This window comes from Alosa pseudoharengus, unplaced genomic scaffold (genome assembly GCF_046254945.1).
Source record: "Alosa pseudoharengus isolate Yale_2024_CS ecotype anadromous, Long Island Sound unplaced genomic scaffold, YU_APseudo_1.1 YU_APseudo_1.1_scf_25, whole genome shotgun sequence".
Classification (NCBI taxonomy): Eukaryota; Metazoa; Chordata; class Actinopteri; order Clupeiformes; family Clupeidae; genus Alosa; species Alosa pseudoharengus.
The window spans coordinates 1,106,920-1,134,847 of record NW_027468696.1 but is presented as its reverse complement, the minus strand read 5'-3'; the positions used below and the strand labels follow the sequence as shown (position 1 = coordinate 1,134,847).

Below are 27,928 nucleotides of genomic sequence, written 5' to 3'. Positions count from 1 at the left end.
GATTTTCCTGCACCGCTTCCAGAACTGCAGTCGCACCTAGTGAAAATATAATTTTGCACGTTTATCTACCAGGTACAGTGTGTGTGTGTGTGTGTGTGCTGGTGTTACCACATACCCCATAATACAATACATGTGCACTGTTTATCATGGTACAATCACAATATCACAAAAGTAAGAGGATATTCTTGTAGCAAATTACAGTAGGTTCAAACTCAGTACAATTCACAAACTCAGAATGTACCCCACAGAGGCAGAGAAAATGAAGAGACTACAAACCCGCCTTTAACTCAGGCTTCAATCTGTCAATAACATGTTCTGCAGAAGATCACTGTCCTCAACTGGTGTGCATTCATTTATAGCTATCTGACTTTGCACTTTCGTACACCCTTTAGCCAATAATAATGAGGTATCTCCTAATCACATGAACCAATCAGTGAGCTCTAATGTTGTCAACCAATCATGGTTCTCCAACCCAGTCAACATTCCAAACCAATCAACATTCTCCAACCCAGCTCTGCGATAACTGTGGGAGGGCTTTAGGAGTGATGTCTTTTGGCTGCCAATAGCGAGCCATTATGTAGTTTATTTTGTAGTTCTTTTGACAGTTTTGTATCAAGCTCTAATGATATTTATATGTTGAGATTGTCAGCATCCCATCTTGCATCAATACAAAATATACCACAATACTACTGCTGAGAGAAATGAACTGACTCAAATGTACAAAATTAAATAATTCAATGTTACTCTTTTCAAAAATGTATATAAATGTAAGACCTATGTCTCCTAGCATTACCTCCTGATTGAAGACACAGTGTAGCAGGAAGATAAAAGTTCCCTGTTGGCTGCTAAACACATGGAAGCACAGATCCAGTGCCTTGCTACTTCTCGCGAAGAATCCCATAAGCCAAGGCAAACCAATGATAATGGACTGGATCAGGATTTTAATCAGCATGGTTTTGCAGAGAATGAAGGAAGATAGTGTATCATATATATTATTATTATTATTATTATTATTGTTATTGTTATTATTTGCTGTAATCGTAAAAGCTCATAGCCTGTTTCATCACTGAAAATTACACTTTGCTTGCACATTACGCACACATTATATCACTATATAATAACACAATAGCACTTCATAATTTCACAAAAACAAATCTGATTTTTTTTTTTTTTTTTTATCATAACACATCTGCTTTCCATGCCCTCAAAAACTTCCCTCTGGACTGCCACTCCATGGGTTTCCGGGTTAGCCTCCTTACTTGGTAAATGTGTTGTGCGTTTTGCTCTGGGACAGGGTCGAGTGAATGAAGAAGAGGATGAGGATGAAGATAATGGCGTTTGTCTAGTTAAGGTGACAAGAGACACATAACTGCAGACTTGCTTCATGAAGATTTGCCCCACTAACACCTGGGCTACACCAGGTCCACAAGTGAAGTGCAGACTGTAAAAATACTTTTAGTTAATTTTTTTTTTTCTTTTTCCGAACGTTCACACCACTATCACATCTGGTGTAGCCAGTACTGTTGATTATAGTGGAAGCTAATTGTTGACATGCAGTCAGGGGAGACGGGGGAGGCAGTGGCTCACCAGTCATGCTCCCATGAAAATAAAGGTAATAAAATGTAAAATAATATTTTTCCACACAATATTTGTTTCCTTACTAAATTATGTAATAAATCTTATCTTGAGTTAATTTTGCTTACAACAAAATCGCTGCCACTGGAAAAGCGAGATGTTTAGATGCCGCTATCACAACTGTTATAAGATATTGACAGCGCAAAACGGGGTACATTCGGGCTGGCTTTTGGGCTAGATTGAAACACACCCCATAAGTATGTATAATTTCATCTCTGCATTTATCCCAATCCGTGAATTAGTGAAACACACAACACACAGTGAGGTGAAGCACACACTAACCCGGAGCAGTGAGCTGCTGTGGATGTGGGCATAGGAGAGCAGTGCTCAACCACTTTCCCCGCCCACATTTTTCATACTGGTCGGGGATCGCACCGGCAACCCTTCGGTTACAAGCCGAAGCCCTAACCAGGCCACGACTGCCCCAGCAAATCAATCGGCCTGTTACCAGCAATTTGCATGTGGCTACACCAGCCTCTTCCACCACCACAGCAACAAAGCCGTTACATACTGCATCAATGTTTTTATGTTTATCTGCTCATGCTCCAACTCTCTCCAAGGATGCAGAAATTGATTGAAACATACCCCATAATCAAATGCAAACGGCGTGTTACCAGACTCAAATTTTTATAACAATCAATCAAATCAAATTTTGATCAACTCACTCCAAGGATGCAGCATACAGGACCCAGGAAACTCCAGTTGAATCCTTTATCATAATTCAACCAGCACCTATACAGTATAACAAAACCGTGTATCATCATTCAACCAGCACCTTTATGCTATAACAACTCTAAGCAACTATAGAGGCTTAACATACTTTTTTCTTGCATGTGCATCTACACATTATATAGGTAGAGACATTTGGAGGACAGTTGTTGGAAGGTTGTTCCTTTAATACTCTCTCCCATCTTGATGAAGTTACAAGGTGCATTTTGCTGAATATGACAGAAAGTATATTATGAAAGAGTTGTGAATGACACCTTCAAAAGCCACTCACCTGTCACTCCCATAACCCTCAGGCACAATCCCTGCCGACACGGCAACAATGGCGATGGGAGCTCCGTAACCAATCAGGCACTGGTATCCCCAGTGAGGCCCCATTCCCCGTGGGGATCTGATGTCTTTGAGCCGGCGAACCGCGTTATAAAGCCAGGCGGTCTCCAGGAACATCCACAGGAAACAGCACAGGAAGAGGAAATGGAGCACTCCAGAGAGCACTGTGCACAGGACCTGCACATGGGCCAGTGAGCGCCAGTTCAGACAGGTATGGCAGGTAGAAAGAAAGAGAAATGAATCTGTTGGCATTTACAGTGTATAATTCCTTAATAATGAGTTATGTGGACATACAGTAGTGTGTTCACACCTTGTGGGGGCGGATGAGGTGGATGAACTCCTGGACAAGCAGGAAGAGGAGGTGAGCCAGCAGCAGACTAATGCAGAGGTTCACACGAGCCGGGTTTGTCACTTTGGGGCTCAGGCCGCAGAGGGCAAAGGTCAACAAGGCCAAAGTCAGGGACCCCAACCCAATCGAAACGCCAATCCTATTCAGCATTTCCATTGTGTGGTCTGTCTTTGAGCAGAGATACAGTGATATATTGTAAAATGTCATGTGTGAAGCTTCATGTCATTGTCATCATCATGTGTACTCCCTGGGTACTGAAACCATGATTTCCAGCCCTTTGCGACACTGGTCCCTACCCACTCTCTTTCGCTTACAGAGTGCACTCGGGAACAGGGGCGTCATGCAAGGCAAAATTCAGAGGGGGCACAATCAGGCACATTTTTTCGGGGGGGGGGGGGTTCCTGTTAGAGGGGGGCCGGTGATTTCTCCCCCAGGAGATTTTGAAATTCTGGCTGCTAAACATACCATTTCAATGCAGTTTGGGAGGGACAGAAATACCTTAACAGAGCAAGCAGCAACCATCCTCTATCTGAGGACTAAGCTAAAGTATCTATTTTATAAGTTAATGAAAAACACATAGGTTTCACTCGGGAATCACTCTCACAGCTAACTTGAGGGACAAAGTTCCCTCTCCCTAGCGGAAACAGGATCTGACGTTACCATGGATTTGTTTACAGGCGTACCAGAGGTCGTATACGGAGAGCCTGGCCACTCCGTATTAAGTCCCATTGTACCGAATTTTGGTTGCAGTTCCACCAGAGTTCCACTGGGGGCGATCGCCATGAGTGCAGAATGAATGGGAGTCAATGGAGCTAGACGGCTACATTTGTCTCTTTCACCTGATTGTCGATGACAAATCTCAGATTTGATTGTAGTTTGTATAACTTCAACATGGGTTATAGGTCAAAAGTTGAATGAACGAGTACTTATGTCCTTTTGATTTCTTACAGGTTGGGTCGTTGTTGCCCATAACATGCTAGCATTGTGCAAATGAATGACATCATTGACACGTTTGAAAGGCTTTTTAGAACAATTAAGTAACTTTAAAAAATATAATACTCAACCAAGTGTATTTTCTTTGCCTCCCATTTCGAATACAATATTCAAATTACTTGAAAAAAAATTATATCCCGAGAAAAGTGGATTTTGAGGGGTACAGCTCCATAGACCTCCATGCATTCTGCACTCGTGGACGAGCGCCCTCATGTGGAACCACAGAAGGAACTGCAATCAGTTCAGAAACCGGAAGTTTTCCGAGAGTGGCAGTTCTCCCCTTATTAGACATTCTCAATCAATCAATCAATTTATTGCTTATAGAGCGCCAAAACATAACACATGTATCATGGCGCTTTACAGAATGTAGGCAATCAGAGAAAATATATCTTGGCAAGTCTTTCACGTATCAAAACTAAACTCGGTATATAGACTCGGGACCCAATTAGGAGAAGGCTCAATAAATTTGCCGACTTTTGACCACTATGGGGGCGCTATAATCACAGGAAGTAGGCATATATCTCAGCAACACTTTCACATATCAAAACCAAACTTGGTATATGGACTTGGAACCCCTCCCTGAGGACACACAATCAATTTGGTGACCTTCGACCACTAGGGGGGCGCTAGAGTTACAGGAAGTTGGCTCCTATCTCAGCAACGCTTTCACATATCAAAACCAAACTTGGTTCATGGACTTGGGACCCCATCCTGAGGACACGCAATACATTTGGTGTACTTTGACCACTAGGGGCGCTATAATTAGCAATACTTTCTCATATCAACCTCAAACTTGGTATGTGGACTCGTGGTCACAACTTGAGGACGCACAATAAATTTGGTGACTTTTCAATTCAATTTCAATTAATTGCTTATAGAGCGCCAAAACATAACACATGTATCATGGCGCTTTACAGAATGTAGGCAATCAGAGAAAAAAAGAGAAAGGAAGAAAAGAAAAGCAAGAGAGAGGCCCATGGGTAACAGGGGCGAGGAAAAACTCCCTAGAATTGGAGATATATATAGGAAGAAACCTCGAGCAGATCCACGACTCAAGGGCCTGACCCATCTGCCTAGGGTCAGTACATGACAGTAAGGTCTGTATACATGACAAATGCATATGGTAGTCGGGTGTAGAGAATAAGACATGGTGTTAAAAGCACTTGAGCTGAAAGTTACAAGAGGTGGGATGATTACATATCCGGTATGGTAATTCATTATTCCTGATTTAGTGACAGAAAATTCTCTGAGCGTTCACATTTGTACGAAGTGGCCTCCATGATGTGGCCCAATAATTGACGCACACCTTCGTCAAGTTACCATCAGTGTTCACTTGGCGTTGGAGGATTTATAACACACTACACATTAAGAGTAATTGGTTTCGGATGGCCCTTAATATGGCGGGCCCTCCAAGTGAATGCGCAAACGGAGTGTAAGTGGCTAGGGGCGTAGTAACTTTCTAAAAAAAGTTAGGTACTTTCGGCCTCTGTTAGCTCCTAGCTAACGGTGCTCATACACGCTTGCACTGAATGCAGTAGGAGACGCATCTGATTCACTTCACATTGGCTAACGTCATCCATTGTAGTATTGTGGTTCCGTTGCAAACAATGTTCAACTTTTTCTGTACTAATGGTCAGCAACGGAAGGCACCAACCAATCCAATTATGGTATGATTCAATGCTCACACCCCCAACTGCCGGAAAAACCCACCAGCATGCAGTAACGCATGTGAGCGCTAGGTAAGCATTGCTACAGGAACTACTAGCTACTGCTACTAGCTACTTACTACTAGCATACTTGATGATGATGCTAGCTACAACCCCAACACAGAAAAAGTTGGGACGTTGTGTAAAATGCAAATAAAAACAGAATGTCACAATATACAAGTCTCATAAACCCATATTTAGCAGCAAAAAGGACAAAGACAACATATCAAATGTTGAAAATGAAACTTTGGGCTATTTCATGGAAAGTATGTTAATTTTGAATTTGATGCCAGCAACATGTCTGCCTCTCTGGGATGCTCTTTTTCATACCCAATTGTGTTGCCAGTTACCCTAATTAGTGGTGAAACATTCTTCCTTTTGTTTTCTTTATCATTAAACGTTTCCAGCATTTTGTTACCCCATCCCAACTTTTTTTGAAACATGTTGCTGGTATCAAATTCAAAATTAACATATATTTTCCATGAAATAATCAAATTTGTCATTTTCAATATTTGATATGTTGTCTGTATCCTTTTTGCAACCAAATATGAGTTTAAGAGATTTGCAGATTACTACAGTCTGTTTTTATTCACATTTTACACAACGTCCCAACTTTTTCTGTTTTGGGTTTCTACTAGCAACTTCATTCCAGTACACACAGGAGAGTGAACTGTTAGCATCCATCTCCTAAAAAAGAAGAATACGGCTGCCATTTAACCTGTTGAGGAGTGAATTATTTTCCTGGTTCCTGTTTTCAAAACTTGAACTCTAAACGGTTCAAGACAAGCTCTCATGTTCCGTCCAGAGGCAGCGCGACCCATTGGGCAAGGTCGGCAAGGCCTCGTCATGTTTCATATTTCGTGTTTTTCATTATTATTATTACAATTATTATTAATTGCCATTGCACATGATCACATAGCTAGCCTACACGAACAGATGCGAACCAAAGGTGGAAATTAGCACCCAGGTAAATCGCGCCGATTTGAGTTACCTACAGTGAGCCGCAGCATGGCACATCGCTTTACTTTTTGACACTACAAGAAACTGCCGCTATGCTCTCATGTGACACTGCTACGCTTACTGCAGAGAGAGATCTGTGGATCTGTGTTGTATCTTTACAGGCTAATATTCTTGAAGTGGCCCGCATGCTAGCCCAATTTAAATACTGCCCACTGCATGCAACCTTCACAGAACACTGCTATTTAGATGAGGCAGACGGACACAAAGTGCGGCCACTCATTCTTCTCTGTTGAACTACTCGCTAAGTACCCATCACACAGATATCCCATGAAACAGTCTGCCATAAAATTAATTTAGATTAATCAAGAAATGTAATAGGCAGGTTTACTACAAAGGCTGAGGGTTCTGCCATCGCTACAACAGTAAAAAGACAGGACATCTCCACCAATGCCAGTGAAGCGATACCAGCCCTCTGTGAGGTCAGTGTCCGTTTTTGGTCGCCAATAGTTAAAGTTGTAGTTCCTCCATGGCTCAGACAGATTTGTGTAAGTTTAGCAAATATCTAGATGAAGAGAGAAAATGGCCAAACCTTAGTTGTTTAGAACGGTGGTGTATTAATGCAAAAGTAATAGTGTGTAAGGGGCTGCAGCACTTCTGTGTGTTTAAGAAATTATTCATTTAAAAATCTACATCCTGTTATTTAAGGAAACTTGAATAAAACATATCGTCTTCACATAAGCTGAATATGCAGGAATGTTTCAAATACCTATGTTGTGTTTGGTGACATAAGGTACTACAGCAAGTTATGTATTGTCTCAATTCATAGAGTGCTGTAATCATTAGACTGTATCAGTGGCTCTGGAACTTTTTCTGTGATTCCCCACTTTGGAGGTGAAGTATTTCCAAGCCCCACCTGATCCCATCAACCTGGCAAAATTTTAAAATATGTTTTTCATTTTGGTTCCTGTTACATTTCCTGTCTCGGTCGGCTGGATAAGGTGTTATTTTAATTAATATATTGGTCTGTTTATGACTCCAATGTTTGTGTGTTGCTATGTTGTTTTGAATCTATTATCTTCCTTAATCCTTATCAAATAATATGCCATGAAGGTAGGCACAAAAAATTAAAAATGTTCCCCTGTTCATCGCACCCTACTTGTCATGTCTCAATTCCCCAGTAGTGGGGCCTGCACTTTGAGAACCACTGGCCTATATAGGCTATATACCAATTAGACTCCAATGTCTCAATTTATAGAGTGCTGTGTGTAAGGTTTGGGAGCCATGCTTTAGGACACTGCTGTGAGATACACACACACACACACACACACACACACACACACTAATGGCTTCCTGGTTGTGGCTTTATTGCACTAAGCAAAAACACAGCATGGCTTCACATTAACATTCTGCTAACACTTTACGGTAAGAGTACATTAATTATCATGAATACATGCATGCATTAATTCATGATTTATGCAATACTTCATTCCTTTACAGTAAATCTTATGAATCATCAGGAATTTATTCATGACGTCATGAACAACACATCAACTAAAGCATTAGGTACGATAGATACATCATTATGATTTATGATTTCTTAAGGAAGATCATCATGATTATATGAATTCGAGGTTAGTTACTCATGTTTGTGGCCCCTCAACTAAAGTGTGAACAATGACATGTGTTTAGAGAACTGCACAAGATGTGTTCAAATGAGAATTTTAGCAGTGATAACCACATTTTTGGCAGAAAAATAAATAATCATGATCATCCTTAATAAATCATAATGATGTGCCCACCATAGTAAATGCTTAAGTTGATATGTTGTTCATGTATGAGGTTACAGATGATACAATATGAATTCATGGAAATTCCCGATGATTCATGAGATATTAAAGAATGAAGTAATACATAAATCATGAATTAATTCAGGCATGAATTCATAATAATTAATGTACCCTTACTGTAAAGTTTTACCAAACATTTAGTTTCCACTGAGTTTTCAAATCACACCAACAAGCATTATATGTCAAAGCAAGAGAGCTCGCTATAAAGTTAGTATACCGTAGGCTGGATTAATAGTCATGGATTAAGCCTTTAGTCCAAGACTAAACAAATTTCAATGCAGATTTGTACCGAAGCATCTTTTAGTCTGGGACTGGGTTTAGTGAATGTTCTGTATACATAATCTGTAATGTCTCAGTTCAATTCACACATTAACCTGTTGGAGTAGCTGATTGTCTCAGTCTATCCAACAGGTCTAGCTGGTAAATTGAGTTCACCTGAAGAGTTAAGTGGACTGCTTGGGGTAGTCAGGGATTCCAGCTGCGCTGCCACACATGGAGCTCCATTCAGGAGACAAAATATGATGAGAACTGCCAAAGAATAAGCACAAACTTCATTATCACACACAACAGTAGTAAAAGGTAAGAAGTAAAAAGTAAGTGATGAAATGAAACACAACAGATAAATAAATATGAAATAAATATGAAAAATGAATTGATTTTATTTCAATTAAATCGAGAGATGTAATATACATATATTACACAAATACAGATATAAATAATAAACAATAATAAATAATGTACCTAAATCTATCTAAATAATAAATCATATATCTATCAAATTAATTACAATAATTTCTTTTCATCTTATCAAGGCTACTTACATGTCAATCGAAGGACATTTGTTCCCTTATTGGCCAGATGGCCAACCATCTTCAAGGTACGTAATCCCATATAAACTCCTTTTGGGGAGCAAGTCTGGACAGCCATGTCAGCTACAGCTGACTCACAGTTGTGAAATGGTGTCAGTCACCTAAGGGTCATACAGTATGCAGTGCATAGACAGCAGCACAGTGGGAAGGTAGGCTACTAAGCAAAGCTGACACACCCAGATGAAAGGCACCACTGTGCAGGTGGCCTCATGGAAGTTGAGGAAACGCTGGTGGAGAGGTAACCCTCAAAACAAGCCCCAGGTCAGATCAGACTGATATAATCTGTGCAGATTCAAGTCCTGTTTTACATCCTGTTGCCTGCAGTTGTGTTTGTTTATTTATTTATTTATTTGTTTAATGGGGACAATGATCATTCATTAACAGACAAAAAGCTGTAAATAAGTCTGAGTTAGCTTGTGAATGCTGATTTCCATCCGTTTTCCAAAGCCAGCCTAGAATAATACAGCAAACAGAAAAATGAACCAATTAAAATAAAGTATAAGTGACTAGGCAAGCTGTAACTCACAGTTGTGAAATGGTAAGAGTCACATAAGGTAAGGGACATTCAGTATGTAGTGCATAGACAGCAGCACAGTGAGTAGGTAGGCTACTGTGTTCCAGAGAAGCGATGGTGACGTGTCCAGATGAAAGGCACCACACAGAAGGTGGCCTCAAATGCAAAGTGTGGTCACGCTGGTGGAGAGAGTGTATCAACAATACAAGCCCCGGGCCGATATAATCTATGCAGATGCAAATCCTGTTTCACATCCTGTTGTCTAGTTGCATTGATACTTACTTGTTCTCATACTGCCTCTCTGAATTTGTTAGTAAATAAATTCAGTGAGATGGAACAAGAGAGGTAAATATTCCCTGTTGGATATATTGGCTTTTGGATATATATTGGCTGTTACTAGTCGAGCTTAGACTTGACACATTTATGTCATAATTAATGCCTCACTGCAAATCCAACTCAAGTTGTTTTATTTTAATTGTATACTTATTTTTAATTAATTTTATCAAAAGTGTGATATGTTTGCATGGCTTTCTGTGTGTATGTGTGTACAGTGTATAGGCTGGTCTGGAGAACATGTAATGTACAAAAATGCCTTTGGCACCATGTGATTTTCTTTTTCTTGCATATATATCTGCTCCCATTTCCCTGTGTATAGATCTTTCAGTTCCACTGTTTTTGGCTGAGAGAAGAAAGCTATTTTCAGCTGAGAAATAGCTACTTCAAAGTCCCAATTGAAGTTTAACTTAGGATCTCAATCTATTCTTATCTTGTCTCACTAAGAGAGATGATTTATTTCCAGTGTTGTGTGTGTAACACGCTCTCTTTTCAATTCGGCGCAAAGTTACTTTGCCCAGGGGGACAGATTTGACTACGACACTGCCTTCTCAGCTGCGTGCTTGCGCAATAGTCATGAGCTCCACACGGTACGTGACACTGACAGAGGCTGATAGTAGCATGAAGAGCAAGAGACTTTTGAGGGATGGAGGTATTCCCATTATTTCAAACTTGTTGAAACTAAGGGGGAGGAATGTGAGTGTAAGGTTCACACTGTGCCCTGGTGACCGTACACTTTTCTCTACTGCTGTTAACTTGAGATGCTCCGATCAGCATTTTTGGAGCCGATCACCTATTACCGATCACCAAAATCATGATCTGCCGATGGCCGATCACTGCCGATCACGTAATGGCAGGGTAATGGGAATCTTATATATTTAATCTAGCAGAGTTTGAACCATGTGTAAAAAATAAACTAACTTATGAATTTACTGTATTGGAAAAAAAACAGTAGAAATAGGCTACAGTCAAGTGTTTATTTCATTGTATTTAGAAAATGAGATAACTTAAGGCTACTGTAGGCCATCTTTCCCAAATAAGGCAGAGTAACAAAATTATTCCAAACAAAGAGGGGTCAGGCAGACCAACACACATTAGATCAGCTTAATGGGATGGGATCAAGCTACATTTAGACATTCTTGGAAATTGTAGTCTCTTAATACACTGACTACATTTAATAATTGTCAGCAAAATGTATAAGTATAAGTATATACTCTTTTGTTCCCGTGATGGGAAATTTGGTTTCAGCATGTATCCCAATCTGTGAATTAGTAAAACACACAGTGAGATGAAGCACATAATGTGAGCGGGGGAAGTGGTTGAGCACTGCTCTCCCATGCCCACATCCACGGCTGAAGTTCCCTTGAGTAAGGCACCTAACCCCTCACTGCTCCCCAAGGGACACTGTAGCAAGGCAGCTCACTGCTCCAGGTTAGTGCGTGCTTCATCTCACTGTTTGACCTGTGTGTTCACCAATTTACAGATGGGATAAATGCAGAGACCAAATTCCTTGTATACGCAAGTATACTTGGCCGATTTACATTTCATTTTACATAATTGAAGCAAATTAGGTTGGTATTGTATGTAGTCTCGGAGTAAGTTACATAGATCTTTACCCATTTCGGTAACACTTTATGGTAAGGGTACATGAATTATAATGAATTCATGAATGAATTAATTCATGATTTATTCATATTCATTCATTAATATGTAATTAATCATCAGGAGTTTACATGAGTTCATAGTTTGTCATTCGTGACCTCATACATGAATAACACGTTACCTAAAGCAGGTATGGTGAGCACATCATTATGAATTAGGATTTATTAAGCATAATCATAATGACTATTTATTTTTCTGCCAAAAATGTGGTCAACACTGCTCAAATTCTGGTAAGAACACAACTTTGGAGTTCTCTAAACACATGTCATTTTTCACTACTTCAGTTGAGGGGCCACAGACATGCTGAATGTATGAGCAATTAACCTAAAGTTCATGTAATCATGATGATCATGCTTAAGAAATCATAAATCATAATAAACCAAACCCATCGCACCTAATCCTTTAGTTGATGTGTTGTTCATACATGAGGTCATCATGAATGAGAGTATATGAATTCATGTCAAATCCTGATGATTCATAAGATATAAAGGAATGAAGTATGAGCAATTAACCTAAAATTCATGTAATCATGATGATCATGCTTAAGAAATCATAAATCATAATAAACCAAACCCATCGCACCTAATCCTTTAGTTGATGTGTTGTTCATACATGAGGTCATCATGAATGAGAGTATATGAATTCATGTCAAATCCTGATAATTCATAAGATATAAAGGAATGAAGTAATGCATAAATCATGAATTAATTCATGCATGAATTCATGATCATTCATGTACCTTTATTCTCTAAATTCTAAATTTATACTCTAAATTCAAGTCATAACTTGATAAATTCATCATCAAACAAATACATTCATGTACCTTTACCATAAAGTGTTACCCATATTTATTCATAACCTTTGTGTTAGTAAAATGATTGAATGTCCTGTGAATTAATAGCTAGATGAATAACTTTATAATAACTAGTGCTTCAAGAGACTGATCTTGGCCTTAATGACTTCTGTCCAGTTGCACTCACCCCCATCATCATGAAGTGCTTCGAGAGGCTGGTCCTGGCCCACCTCAAGACCTGCTTACCACCCTCACTGGACCCTGCCAATTCGCCTACCGTCAGAACAGGTACAGAACAGGAGGGTGCCATCTCCACGGCACTTCACTCCGCACTGTCTCTCCTTAACAATAGCAACACCTATAGTATTTGAGAATTCTGTTCATTGACTTCAGTTCAGCATTCAACACCATTATCACCTCCAAACTAATCACCAAACTCAGTAAACTGGGCATCAATACCTCCCTCTGAAACTGGATTTTGGACTTCCTAACTAGCAGACCGCAGTTTGTTAGATTAGATCAGTGGTTCTCAACCTTTTTTCAGTGATGTACCCCCTGTGAAATATTTTTTCAGCCAAGTACCCCCTAACCAGCGCACAAGAATTACCGCTACACTTCAACCACGACTCCATCGTTTGAGTTTTGACAGTGATTGACAGGGGATGGCGGGTGGCATGTTGGGTCGAACCATCCTGGTATGGGGGGGACTCTGGGTTTTTAGGATAATGAAATTGAATAGCCTACTGAAATGTAAAATTCGTTTTATGAACTTATATTTTCCTGAAATATTTATTAAATAATTGTTTTTAAAGTATTTTTGCCATGGATTCTGCTTTTTAAATATATGTATATTTTATTTTTTTCATGTATTAGTACAAGCATTGATTTTATTTAGATTTTTAAAGAATTAAAATATAAAAAGCGTATTATAAAAATTCTTATATTTTGACATGTATCTCTTCACAGCAAGCTCATAGCTGTACATGCATTTCATGTGTGTGTAGGGCCGACTGTACTAAATCTGGCAATATCATTGCCATGGTGGAGGGATTCTCTGGGGCTGACCAATTTACAGACATATGTCGTGTGCGCCTTACAGAAATAAATGGCATTTTTTTATTTAGTGATTAAAAATGACCTTTCTGTGCTCCATATCTGTGACAGAACTGATCTGACCTGACTTGACCCGAGTTTACGTGTTAGTCTGTGTGTGCCTATGGTGTCTGCACCTATGATTCTCTACAACTTTTTACTGCATTGCCATGAACAAAGTAAAGGCAAAAAAGGTGTTTCTTTGTAGAACAAATTGGGATGCAATGTGAGCCTTGAATTGGATGCCATGCAGGAATTTGCTAGGATCTCAAAACCGGACATTCTTTGCCATAGAGAAAACTCACAATAGCGTTGGATTATAAACATGCTTTGCCACAAAAACATGAGGTAAGTCGAGCTATATGAAGTTATTATTTTGCTGTCACTTCGTCTGTTTATAACCCAGAAGGATGTACTTGGTATCAAATGATAGCTCTGTGTCTCCTCTTTCATCTGACATGCGTGGCATATCTATGCGTCCACGGGTTCACGGGTTCGCGAGTAATTCAAACGAGAGTAATGGGTGTGCAGGTGAACGCAGAGAAGTATAGACTGTAAATATGATGCAATTTGATTTCATTTCATGATTTTATTTTTATTTTCATACTTTAACGTACAGACAAGTGTTGTCTCGTTGGAAAGCCCCACTTCTGCTCTGTCACACAAAAACGGATTCATCTCGCTGTGATGAACAGTTGCGGAGCAATGTAACAGAGAAGAAAGGGTGTGTTTTTTGACGCACTTTGGGCCCTATCATGACATTCTAAAGCGCATCGTCACTCGTCAAAAGCTTATTCAAATTTAGTAGGAAGTCCAGTCCACATTGGGAGGGGTTTTGTTATCAAACGTCGAGCGCATGGCGCAACAAGGTGTTCCTAGGTTTTTTAATCAGTCATATGGGTGTGTTTGGGGCGTAACATTATTTAAACCAATGAGAATGACATCTGTCATTCCCTTTTAACGGCGCAAAGCGCTATATGTCAAATAAATGCATCGGTATTTTGGCATTCAATAGCGCATTTGAAGGAGGCTGCTTGCGAGACCGTATAGAATAGTCATTCTTAAACCATGCTTTACTAAAACCTAGCATAGCCTTCACGCATTTGCACTCGTCTATTATTTGAACTCATTGGCAAAGTGAAACTAACTTCACCAAGGTGTCAGTCAACGACAAGACAGTTATATGCAGTTACTTTCACTATTGACTGACAATGGGTTACCATCGAAAAAAAATAGGCTGAAAAAAGCAACACTTACCCAAATATTGCTCAAATGACTTAACAAAACAACATTTATCCTGCAGAGGAGTTGCTTATATCTTGTGACAGTGCGTCTTCAGCTGTGCTCTATACGTGTCTCTCGCCTCTCCCCTAATCACTTTTAACCGTCATTACCAATTTGCAAATGATGCAAATTAATAACTACTCATGAGATGTACAGTATTTCGTAATATCTTTATTCTATTATGTTTCCCATTGTAATCATGCAAGTTGCATGGACATGCGCTGGTGTGCGTTCATGAATGATAGAATGATGGTGCGTGCACCTACTAATATGGGTGTTGACAATGCGCTCTTAAAATAACATATAAACTCGCCATAGACTTGGTGTACAATAGTGATTTTTAGACAATGCGCTAAGCCACTCCCTAAGTTATTAATTACCACACCCCTGGGCACATTGTTTAAAAAATAAACGTGCAAAATAAGGAATTACAGTTTGCGCCTGGTGGAAAACGAGTTTTACGCCATGCGCCAGGGTGCAAAATACAGGCCATACTCTTAGTTTAGCATTTTTCCTAACTAAGAGTATAAGTAATACTTCAAAATAACATTGATGAATTAACCATACATTTTTCAGTAGCGATACGTGTGTAGATTTAAACAAAATCTACACTCAAAAAAATGATTCTTGGTCCTAATAAACATTAAAAAATAGTTTTAAGTAAAATGTAACTGAAATGTATTAAGTCAAAAGTTTATTCAAGCAAAAAACATAAACACAAGGTGAATGTGTTCAATGTAAACTGAATGTAAACAAATCAGGTACACCTTATTTGACTAGATCCTTTAGGGCAGTTATGTGCGTGACACTCCAGTAAAGTAGGTGGCGGTATGCACTAACTTAAAGAAATTGACCTATACAGAACCAGAACAAGGCCCTGATGAGCATGGATTAATGAGGAGACCCCGTAGATCTTCCTTTTGGATATACCACACGCAAATAATTGAACTGGCTGACCACAAATGAAAAAACAGATTTGGTAAGTTTTTCCAATAGTTTCCCATCTTTTGTGGCAACAATAAATATGCCATTTGATATTTTTTGAGAATATATCTATATATGTTTCATGTTTTTACAAAAGTTTAGTTCAAGGATAGCACGTGTCTGCACGGAATCATCTTCCCACCTTTAGTTAACCATACATTATGTTTTTTAGAACAAGTTTGCAGCTCCAGCTGAAATAACCTTAACTTAGCCTTGTCTGGTGGTTCTGAAAAGTGCTTGTTCGGTTACAAGGGAGGTGGACTGCATTGCTTTACTGGCGCTTAGGCTGCTTAATGCTATTGCTATCCTATGGTGTCGTGCTGACTTACCATTAGCTAACGTTAGCAGTTCACTTTAAAGTTAAGTCTTCGACTTGCTTAACCAAGACAAGTTTAATGTTACAGCGCTGCGGCCCTTATCGAATTCGAGCAAGGCATCGATTCTTTGGTGCCACAGGCGTATAGCCTACTTGAGGAATTCAAGAGTCATTTATGCATTTTTATTAATTATCCATGTGAGAGAATGATGAGTGTTGTCTGCACCTGCAGAATGAAATGGAGGCCCTCCTGTAATGTTAAAAGTAAATGCAAACCTAAAGTTAACCACTATGATAACAATACTAGTACAGCTAAGTAGCTAGCACCCCCCCCCCAAACTGAAACGCTGTGCTGTTCTTCATCCCGCCATCCCACATCAACTGCATGTGGAGACTTGTTAATGACTAAACAAACCTAAAGTTAACCACTATGATAACAATACTAGTACAGCTAAGTAGCTGTACTAGTATTGTTATCATAGTGGTTAACTTTAGGTTTGTTTAGTCATCAAGAGGGACTGTGTAATTAGAAGTTTGTGTGTCTACCTCAAGGAAGACAGCAGTACATTAATCAAGGAATATTTGGTCAGTAGTAGCATTAAAAAAAAAAAAAAAGTTGTACTATGATTTGCTTTTTTGTGTCCTCCTCCTCCTAATGATCCCTCACTATCAGGATGTCAACAGTGAGGAGGCGAAGAGGGAGATCGGACAGACCACCATGGGGATTTACAAGATTCGCAAAGTAGGCTCTGATGAAGAGGATGAAAATTTCTGTTAATTTCTTTATTCATAACAACTCAAGAAATAAGAAAGGGGACCATAGTCTCTTTTTTTTGTTGTCAAGAGGAAAATCAGTTTAAGTTCAGTGGTAACATTTTTAAGGCCATATCTCCGTTTTGATTGGGTCACCCTTTCTTTTCTTAACTTCCTGTCCTAAATTAGGGTTCTAATTTCTCCCAGTTTGCTGTGATTGGGCTGGTCTGTGTGTTGTGTGTAATGTGTGTGTGTACTGTGTATCTAAGCCTGTGTGTATGTACTGTATCTAAGCCTGTGTGTGTACTGTATCTGAGCCTGTGTGCGTATACTGTGTATCTGAGCCCGTGTGCGTGTACTGTGTGTCTAGGCACACACATACACACACAGTACACACTCAGGCTTAGATACACAGTACATACACACAAGTATGTACTGTGTATCTAAGCCTGAGTGTGTACTGTGTGTGTATGTACTGTGTTTCTAAGCCTGTGTCTGTGCCCAAATGGTCCTAGTAAGTCAGTTCCTGCTTGATGGTATTGGCCATGTGTATCTGTTATTAATGGATCTGGCAATAAAGTTCCTGAACTAAATGAACTGTGTGTTATTACAAAAGATGGAAACCATATGGTTTATGTGAAAGTTCAGCTTAACTTTACCCAATAATTACATATAAACACCTAAGGTTTATATAAAAGGTCACCTTAACTTTACTCAATAATTACACATGAACACCTAAGGTTTATTTAAAAGTTCACCTTAACATCAAGTGTCCATTTAATTATAATTAATTTGATCCATTCACATTTACTCAACCTGATAAAAACCATACCATTAAACCTTACTCTTTACATTCAACTTATGTAATATAATTATGTGGAAAATTGTCATGTAATTAAATTACATAAAGTCAACGTTTTAGGCTTGATTATTTTTTTGAGTGTAGTTTGGTTCTTACCGGGGCTTTTACTGCCTGAAATATCAGATTTTGTGTACAATGCTCGGAGTTTAGTGCTGGGCTGGTGGGTGCCTATTCCCAACCTTTCTCACGGCACATCAACGGCTAGCTTTGATTGGTTTGATTTTCTAATTCTAATAAAGTTATATGATTTCATTGCCCAAATTTGTCATCAAGAAATGAGAGCACTGATGTGCAGTGAAAGAACATGGATTGAGTTTTTGACTATTATTTTTAATTTCAAAAAGTTAACATGCTGCATTTGATCTTTGATCTTCTCCCCCAATCCTATTCCTAAATATGATTCCATCTTGCTCTGAACGCTCCTAATGTTTTATAATGCGTTTAAAAGCTCCATGTATGGCTAATCCCCCAAGTGCTCCCACTATAATTCCTATAGGTCCTCCCACTGCCCCGATAGTTGCGCCCCCGACTACTCCCCCAACTGTTCCCAAGATTGTTCCCCCGGCTGCTGCCCCAACTGCTGCCCCAATTCCTTGATTTTTTAAATTCTTTTTTTTCTCCTTACGTGCTGCACTTTTTTCTGCATCCTCTCTCTTTTTCTCTGCTTCCTCTCTCTTTTTATCAGCTTCCTCTCTCTTTTTATCAGCTTCCTCTCTCTTTTTCTTTTCCTCTTCTGCAATCATTTCAGCTTTCACTCTCATTTTCTTTTCCTCTTCCCTGATCTTGTCCTCATACTCCTTTCTTTTTCTCTCCTCCTCCTGTCTCTTCCTCTCCTCCTCTTCTCTAATCTTTTCCTGGGTCTCCTGGTACATCTTGTTTGTGTAGTATTGTCCTTCATTCTTCTCCACCATGGTGTCAATCTTCTTCAGCAGCTCATTCACTTGAGCCTTGTCATCATGTTGATCATTATTGAAAACATGATATAAACCACTATATGTTTCGATGACCTTTTGAATCTCAGGATTGTTTATACTTTTTTTCACTGACATTCCCTTCAACATATCAACATGAGTGAACAACACCATGGTGAACTCTGCCGCTCTTCTCCCAAAGTTCTCCTGGAGCCACTTCACTGCGTTCCTCTCCTCCGCTGTGAATCTTCCCATCCTGATCACCAGCAGGAAGGCATGAGGCCCAGGAACAGACATCTTAACACACTTCTCTATCTCTCTTTTCAGATCAGCTTCTGTCTTGTTTGTATCACACACTCCTGGGGTGTCCACCACTGTGATCTTTCTCGTGCCAACCTTTGTGACATGTGGTTCACATGTAGTAGTGACAGATGTACAACCTGGACTTTCTTCGAAGAGCTTTTCCCCCAGGATGGTGTTTCCTGATGCACTCTTCCCGGCTCCAGTTTTACCCATCAACACAACCCTAAGGTCTGAAGAGCAATAATCAATTGCATGGCATGAGCAATTTATGTCTTCTTGGATATTTTTCTATTTCGTATAGGCTGTTTTAAATGTGTGTTGGTATATGTTTAATTACAGGTTTGCATATTACCACATTTGTATTCATACCTGCGTTTTGATATCCCTGCATTTTTCTTGACACTGGAAACGTTTTTCAGCCTGAAGGGGGACAAAACATCATGAGAGGAGGAGAAGATGTTGGCGGAAAAAACGTAATTTATTTTAAACAGTAATTTAATAATAGTAATTTATTTTCATGGACATTGGGAATGGGACATTGTGGATCCTTCTATTCTTGATTACTTAACCTGTTGATGTAGAGGGGGAAAATGAGCAATTTTCACCTATATTGTACGGTTCCATTTTAAACTTAAATATCTATGGCTCTTGCACTTCTCCATTTTCAGAAAAAAAAACACAGATCGTAATACACTGCTCAAAGCTTTCATTCACCACAACTTAACAATATACACAATATATATTATTTCTTATAGACAGTTTCTCCATCTTAAGAGGAAATGCGATCGTGGTGATTATTTTCAGTCCAAGTCTTCAGAACTGTTTGACCGATTTACTTTAGAATAGGGAACATATTCTGCATTACAAAGACTTAATTATGAGTCATTTGTACACTATTTGCACTTGTGGTTTAGTGCCTAGTTCCATTTGAAAAGAGCGTCTTTGATAAGTATTAATAGGAGTGAATAGCTGTTCTTGTGGTACTACCACCTTACAAGGTCCATACTGAGCCATGCATATTTATGTCATAATTCATATGCAACAACTTATTTAATAACTATTAATAAGGGGTAGGAGCTTACATAGGGGAAATTCTTAATTAAGGGTCTAGTAAGGGTAGAATAAGGTCTTGCAGAATAAGGTATTAATTAGTGACTTATAATGACTAACAAATGGCTAGTATGCTACTAATATACATGTTAGTAAGCAGCTAATTAATGGTGAATATGCGTGTCTTAATATAAAGTGTTACCTATAAACCATATATGTTCTAAAAGCTTAGACCCTCAGGATGTGATCTAACATGACATGAGACATGTCCCTCCCTCCACATTAGTATGCTGTCCATGCATTACACATTGGGTATTGGTAAATCAGGTATATGGCTGATACCTTTAGGTCTGTGCCATTTAGGAAAAACTGGTTCAACCATATAAACCATATACAAACCATATATTTTCTGAAAGCTTGCACTCTCAGTATGTGATCTAACATGACATAAAACATGTCCCACCCTCCTTATTAGTATACTGCCCATGCATAACACATTGGGTATTGGGAAATTAAGCGTATGGCTGATACATTGTGGGCTGTACCATGGAGGAAAAACTAATTAAACCACCTAAACCATACATTGTCTGAAAGCATATACTGTACCTCAAGATCTGAACTGACATGGGTTTAGACATTTGTCACCCTCCTCATGACATGATAGCACAAAAAGGCATTAGCCATATACACTATTTACCAGTACCCAATGTATTATGCATCGGCAAGATACTAATGAGGAGGGTGGGACATGTCTCATATCATGTTAGATTACATCCTGAGGGTCTAAGCCTTCAGAAAATATATGGTTTATATAGTTGAATCAGTTTGGATCCCTGTATGTTTACAGAACTATATGTTTACAGGGGTGTCAAACATACGGCCCGCGGGGCAGGCCATGTACGGCCCGCACAATGATTTTAAACGGCCCGCACGTCAGTCCCTCAACAACGAGAGAAAACTTCCCTTGTGTGTGTAATGTGTATCAAACCAAATTGGCCCACCATACCTTCCCAACTATGCACAGTATCCCATTAGCTGCATGCCATCAGGCTATTTACAATTTGCTTCGCGTATCGCGAAGTTAGTGAACACATTATCAAAATTAACGCGCACACATATTGTTTGAGCAGGAGACAGAATACGCAAGCAGGCACGCAACTAGGCTACTTGTTGTTTTCTTTAACTCGGTTATAGATATGGTTATCAGCACACAATATTGAATGTTGAGCTAATTCACTAACTCATAGGCTACTCATCATGGATATCACAAGTTTAAACAACGAAAACAGAAAGGATGGAGGCAGGGGCGCCTGCAGGAATTAATGCTATGGTACGCACACCCATCATCCCCCCCCCAAAAAAAAAAAATCACGCGTGGATAATATTTGTCCGTTTCCCGGTTTTAGCCCCGTGCATTGGTCAGCAAAAAAATAGCCTACATAGCATAACAACATGCGACTAGATGTACCGCAGAGCGGTACAAAATATGACCGCCGCCCAGTCCACCACATTTTTTCCACAAAAATAAATCACGCTGAAAGGCCTATATGATTCTAACTGTCTCACTAAATTGCATTATCCACACTCAATTCTCACTGGTATCTGCTAGACAACAAGTACCAAAACATTATTAGTTCATAGATTTCACATGTAAAATTCATTTTATACAACCCCACCCCCATCTTGCCTGTTCATAATTCTGAGAAATTCATGTGTGCATGTGTGCGTGTACATGTTTACTTGTTGAATACATCACGTGATGCTATACATACAGCCACTCCCTAAAGTGACTGTGGGTGGCTTTTGGCCTGGAGCTGATGTTATCAGACGGTGCCCAACCTTCTCGGGGTGTTTCGACCCTTAACCGCTACACCCTCCAGCTGGCGGGTCAGCAGTGGTGGCCAAGTCACTGCCCATCAACTCCAGGCCTCCAGCCCCCCTCCTCCCTCTTAAACCACAACCAGCATGAGGCTCTCTCTGCTGCCTCCCTGAATCCTGCGCACAGCTGTCTTCCTCTCCTTGCCAGATATGCCAAGTGCAGTGAGCACCGACCACATTGACTGTGCTGGGAACCCTCTGCACCCGACCTCCACTGGAAACAGCCATGCTTGCCAGCCTTTGTCTTTGCAGTCCATGATGAGGTCCTGGTATTTTAGGCTCTTCCTCTCATGGGCCTCCTCACAGCCTTCCTCCCAAGGCACAGTCAGTTCCACCAGAATGATTTTCTTAGCTTGCTCTGACCAGATGACAACGTCAGGCCTCAAGGTGGTCTGGACGATGGATGGGAAAGTGAGCTTCTTCCCCAGGTTGACTGACATCTCCCACCCCTGTGCCCCCAGGAGGATGTTGGTCCTGGCTCTTTTAACAGAGGATGGCTTTTCTCCTGCCCTGACAAATTGCATTGATGGTACTTGTGGCTTGGTCGGCTGTGGTCTTCTCCTGGCCTGCTCGAAAATGTCAGCCATCACTCGGAGCACTTGGTCATGCTGCCACCTATATCTCCCCTGAGCCAGAGCGATTTGGCACCCTGCTAAAATGTGGGCCAGTGTCCCCCTCTTCCCACACAACTTGCAGAGCGGGTCCTCCCTCAAGCCCCACCTGGCTAGGTTCGCTGGTGATGGGAGTGTGTCATACACAGACCTCAGGAGGAAGCTAACACGGAAAGGTTCCAGCCTCCAGAGCTCAGTCCACGTGACCCTCCTGTTTGGGAGGTCCCATCTGGTCCATGTTCCCTGGGTTGCCAGTTCCACAGCCTTAGCCTTCCGTGTCTCTTCCTCCTGGTGACGAACTTCCGCTTGTACCATCTCCCGCCTCTGCTGGACGCTTGCCTTCCTCCACTGTGTGAAGTGAGATGTTCCCAGTCCTTGCCGACCCATGCAGACATTGCCAATGATGTCTCTCAACTCCAGGGAGCTCTCAGCTTGTCTGACTGCCGTGTCTGCTGCCCACTTGCGGCCTGTTCGTGTTGTGACCCCTGCGTTGCTTACTTGCTCGTCCTTTGAGTCTCTGAGCATCATTGCCACCCTGCACTTAGCCACCTTGAACTCCTCCACCACAGAGGAAAATGGAAGTTGGAGCTGTCCTGATCGGATGTAGAGCCCAACTGCAGTGAAGCTGGGAGGGATACCCAGCCACCGCCTCAGATGTTTGTTCACTTTCCTCTCCACTCCCTCCACTGCAGTCACTGGGATCTGATAGACTGTCAGCAGCCACATAAGCCTTGGTAGGAGCCCATGCTGGTATATCCAGGACTTGAACTTGCCGGGTAGGCCTGACTTGTCAATCCTCATTAGCCACTCGTCCGCCTGATTTACAGTGTCAGAGATGTTGTTTCTGTCACTGAGGGTGTCGTCGTACCACTTCCCCAGGCATTTAATGGGGTTCTCCCTGATTGTAGGGATCTGCTCGCCTTGGCCATGCAGTTCGAAAGCCTCTGTTAGTTTCCCCCGCCTTATCACCATGCTCCGTGACTTCCTGGGCTTAAAAGCCATTCTTGCCCATGATGCTAAAGCCCCAAGAGTCTTCAGGATCCACCTTGCCTGCACATGCGTTGTGGTTGTTATGGTGAGGTCATCCATGAATCCTCTCAGTGGGGGTTGTCTGCTCCCTGCTGCCGTAACTGGTCCCTTGGCCTCTGCTGCTGCTGCTGTAATCAGGAGGTTCATCCCCATGATGAACAGCATGGGGGATATTGTGCATCCTGTTACAATGCCCTTCTCCAGTGGCTGCCATGTGGTGGCGAACTTGGCAGTCTGGAACCGCAGCTTGAATGACCCCAGGTAGCTGTTGATCATCTGTCTGATCTTGTCGGGGATGTGGTACTGCTCCATAGCCTTGTTAATGAGGGAATGGGGCATGGACCCATATGCATTTGCGAGGTCCAGCCAGACAACTGTTAGGTTGCCCTTGCTCCCCCTGGCCTCCTGGATCAGATGGCTGAGGATGGTAGTGTGTTCCAGGCATCCAGAGAACCCTGGAATCCCCCCCTTCTGGATCGAGGTGTTGACGTATCCATTTGTTGTCATGTAGTTAGTTATTCTTCTCGCCAAGACTGAGAAGAAAATCTTGGCTTCTACACTCAGCAAAGAGATGGTGCGGAACTGGCCGATCGCAGAAGAGTCCTTCTCCTTTGGCACAAAGCAGCCCTCTGACACTCTCCAGGTAGTTGGTATGTTGCCCTTTGCCCAGATTGTCCGGAGGAGCTTCCAAAGTCTACGTAGTAGAAGTGGACACTTCTTGTACACTTTGTAAGGCAACCCACTTGGTCCAGGGGCTGATGCTGTCCTTGCCTTTTTCACCACCTCCTCCACTTCCTTCCAAGTTGGTTCTCTGGTCACCAAAGGTTCTGAGGGGGGTGGCGCCCTGATGATCTTTGGGTGGCTGCTCAGAAGTTCATACCTCTGTGGGTCACAGTGTGTCAACCTCAGAACTTCTTCAACCTCCTCCTTAGAGCTGCTGAGTGCTCCTGATCTTGCTTCTCCTAATAAGGTTTTAGTAAACCTATAGGGGTCTTTGATGAACTGTGCCCTCTTTGCCCCCTTCTTCTTTCTCTGCTTCCGTGTCTGCTCCGCCCTTCTCAGCCTGCGAAGCCGCTCACGAAGCCCTGATGTTAGGTCTCCAATTCCCTCTTTTTCCCCTTCGGTGGCATTCTTGAACTGCCTGGAGAGTGTCTTTATCTCTCTCCGCAAGCTCTGCATCTCCTTCTCCCTCCGATTTGGTTGCCGGACATTTGGAGCGCTGGTCTTCCTCTCCTCGACACCAAACCGCTCCTTGGCCACATTGTACGTGATTGCCGTCATCGTTGCCATCTTCTGTTCTGCTGCCCCTACCAGAGCAGTTTCAAGAATCTTACACAGATCTTCATCCAGCTGCTGCCACTCCTTGTTGCTGTTCATTTTCGGCCATTTTACTCTGTCTTTTGCAGGTTGAGGTTGCCGGGAGGCATCAGAGTTGACCACTGTGTCGTTCAAAGGCAAAGCCATTGCCAAGAGATCTCCAGTGCTGTGGGGTGCCTCCTGACTGGGGTTCTCCTGCGTCTGACGTGGTGTTACCACCCTGCGCTGCAACGAAATTGCCTCCTCTCCACACTTGGTCTTGGCTTGATGGATCTTTAGCCCTCTGGTGTTCTTGCATATCTTGCCGCATTGGCATCGCACTGTGTGTGTGTGTGTGTGTGTGTGTGTGTGCGCTTGTGTGTGTGCCTGCGTATGTGCCTGTGTTTGTGCATGTGCATGTGCATGCATGCGTACATATGTCTACTGTGTGAGTATATGTCATATGTATGATTACTGTGAATGTATGTGTGTGCGTGTGTATCTGTTTATGCACATGTGTGCACATGGAATGGGTTAAGATGACCCCTGGAGGCAAACATACAGAAAAAATTGGCCCTACGGTTCTCAAGATATTCACAGAAAACGGTGTCTGCCCTACCCTCCTTTCGGGGGGTCCAGTCCAGCGGGGGGCGGGCTACAGATCAAAATGAAAAATGATGGTTCCATGCTATCCATGTGGGGTTACATGCCCACCAAGTTTCGTCTACCCCGGTCTTTCAGTGTCCCGGGAATCCATGTTGGTGTTCGGTCACTAAATGTACACATAAGTTATTTTATTGTAAGGCCCCCCATGAACAAAAGTTCACAAAACTTGGCATGCATTCGGAGGGTGTCATAATGATCCTACACTTTCAATTTCGTGCAGTTTTGACCATGTCAGCCAGAGATATTGCGATGAAAACACCTAATTTAATTTTTAACTAGGTGGCGCTATACATGAAATAAGTGGTAATGGGATGGGTTGACATGCCCCCTTAAGACCAATATACAAAAAAAAGGTGGACCTCCTAGGCCCTACGGTTCTCGAGATATTCACAGAAAACTGTCTCTGGCCACCTACAGGCCAGTTAGTGTATAGTAACATAAATTAATTTATTGTGTGGCCCCCCATGAGCGGAATTCCACGAAACTTGGCATGCATTCAGAGGGTGTCATAATGATCCTACACTTCCAATTTCGTGCAGTTTTGACTATGTTAGGTCACAGATACCTGCGATTACAACACCTCATTTTTACTTTTTTGTGTTTAACTAGGTGGCGCTATACATGAAATGAGTGGTTATGGAATGGGTTGACATGGCCCCTTGAGATCAACATACAAAAAAAAAGGTCCTCCTAAACCCTACGGTTCTCGAGATATTCACAGAAAACTGTGTCTGCCCTACCCTCCTTTCGGGGGGTCCAGTCCAGCGGGGGGGCTACAGATCAAAATGAAAAACGATGGTTCCATGCTATCCATGTGGGGGTACATGCCCACCAAGTTTTGTGTACCCCGGTCTTTCAGTGTCCCGGGAATCCTTGTTGGTGTACGTCACTAAATGTACACATAAATTATTTTATTGTAAGGCCCCCCATGAACGAAAGTACACAAAACTTGGCATGCATTCGGAGGGTGTCATAATGATCCTACACTTTCAATTTCGTGCAGTTTTGACCATGTCAGCCAGAGATATTGTGATGAAAACACCTACATTTTTGCTTTTTAATTTTTAACTAGGTGGCGCTATACATGAAATAAGTGGTAATGGGATGGGTTGACATGGCCCCTTGAGATCAACATACAAAAAAAAGGTGGACCTCCTAGGCCCTACGGTTCTCGAGATATTCACAGAAAACTGTCTCCGGCCACCTACAGGCCAGTTGGTGTATAGTAACATAAATTAATTTATTGTGTGGCCCCCCATGAACGGATTTCCACGAAACTTGGCGTGCATTCAGAGGGTGTCATAATGATCCTACACTTCCAATTTCGTGCAGTTTTGACTATGTTAGGTCACAGATACCTGCGATTACAACACCTCATTTTTACTTTTTTGGGTTTAACTAGGTGGCGCTATACATGAAATGAGTGGTTATGGAATGGGTTGACATGGCCACTTGAGATCAACTTACCAAAAAAAATGGTCCTCCTAAACCTTACGGTTCTCGAGATATTCACAGAAAACTGTGTCTGCCCTACCCTCCTTTCGGGGGGTGCAGTCCAGCGGGGGGGCTACAGATCAAAACGAAAAACGATGGTTCCATGCTATCCATATGGGGTTACATGCCCACCAAGTTTCGTCTACCCCGGTCTTTCAGTGTCCCGGGACTCATTGACAGAAATTTGGGCATGCGAAAAAGAAAAAAAAAAAAAAAAAAAAAAAAAAAAAAATTTCCAAATGGGCCTTGATGAAATGCGTCGCTAGACTGTTCATACACATTTTAACGGGCCAAAGTTGAAGAGCTGTTGTCCGTTATTGTTCGTGCAAATATAGGCTGATTCATGTTCCCTTGCATTGTGTAACTGAGGTCCATGGCTAGTCTGGCTTTCACCAGACCAAGCTCAATCTTTTAAGAAATCAAAAAATAAATAGCGGGCAGATCAGGCTGGGTTCACCCAGCCTAGTCCATAGGCGCCCGATATTGTTTAATTTTCCGATTGAGATATCCACGCTCTGGCTATTCTAAATGCAAAAATGCATCAGGGAGTTATGACAAAACTGTAACTAACAAACTAGATCCTAATAGAAAGCTGTTAGCTTTCCTAAGCTACAGGTAGGCTTATAAGGTAGGCCTATTTACAACATAAATTGTCAATAGGCTATGCTGGCGACACAAATAA

General features: G+C 41.5%; 2 protein-coding genes across 2 annotated transcripts; both read right to left on the bottom strand.

Moving 5' to 3' along the window:
• Positions 1 to 1,255: 1,255 nt before the first annotated feature.
• LOC143099132 (uncharacterized) lies at positions 1,256 to 19,846 on the bottom strand. Its single transcript, XM_076262213.1, has 7 exons — positions 19,792 to 19,846; positions 18,634 to 19,452; positions 12,905 to 12,990; positions 3,002 to 3,208; positions 2,636 to 2,868; positions 2,301 to 2,367; positions 1,256 to 1,342 (listed from the first exon to the last, which is right to left on the bottom strand). Exons 1-7 carry the CDS (start codon positions 19,844 to 19,846, stop codon positions 1,256 to 1,258), a joined length of 1,554 nt encoding a protein of 517 aa, XP_076118328.1.
• Positions 19,847 to 22,180: 2,334 nt separating this feature from the next.
• On the bottom strand, positions 22,181 to 24,969 carry LOC143099160 (uncharacterized). Its single transcript, XM_076262233.1, has one exon. The coding sequence runs from the start codon at positions 24,967 to 24,969 to the stop codon at positions 22,222 to 22,224; it is 2,748 nt and encodes a 915-aa protein (XP_076118348.1). The 3' UTR covers positions 22,181 to 22,221.
• Between the last annotated feature and the right edge of the window lie 2,959 nt (positions 24,970 to 27,928).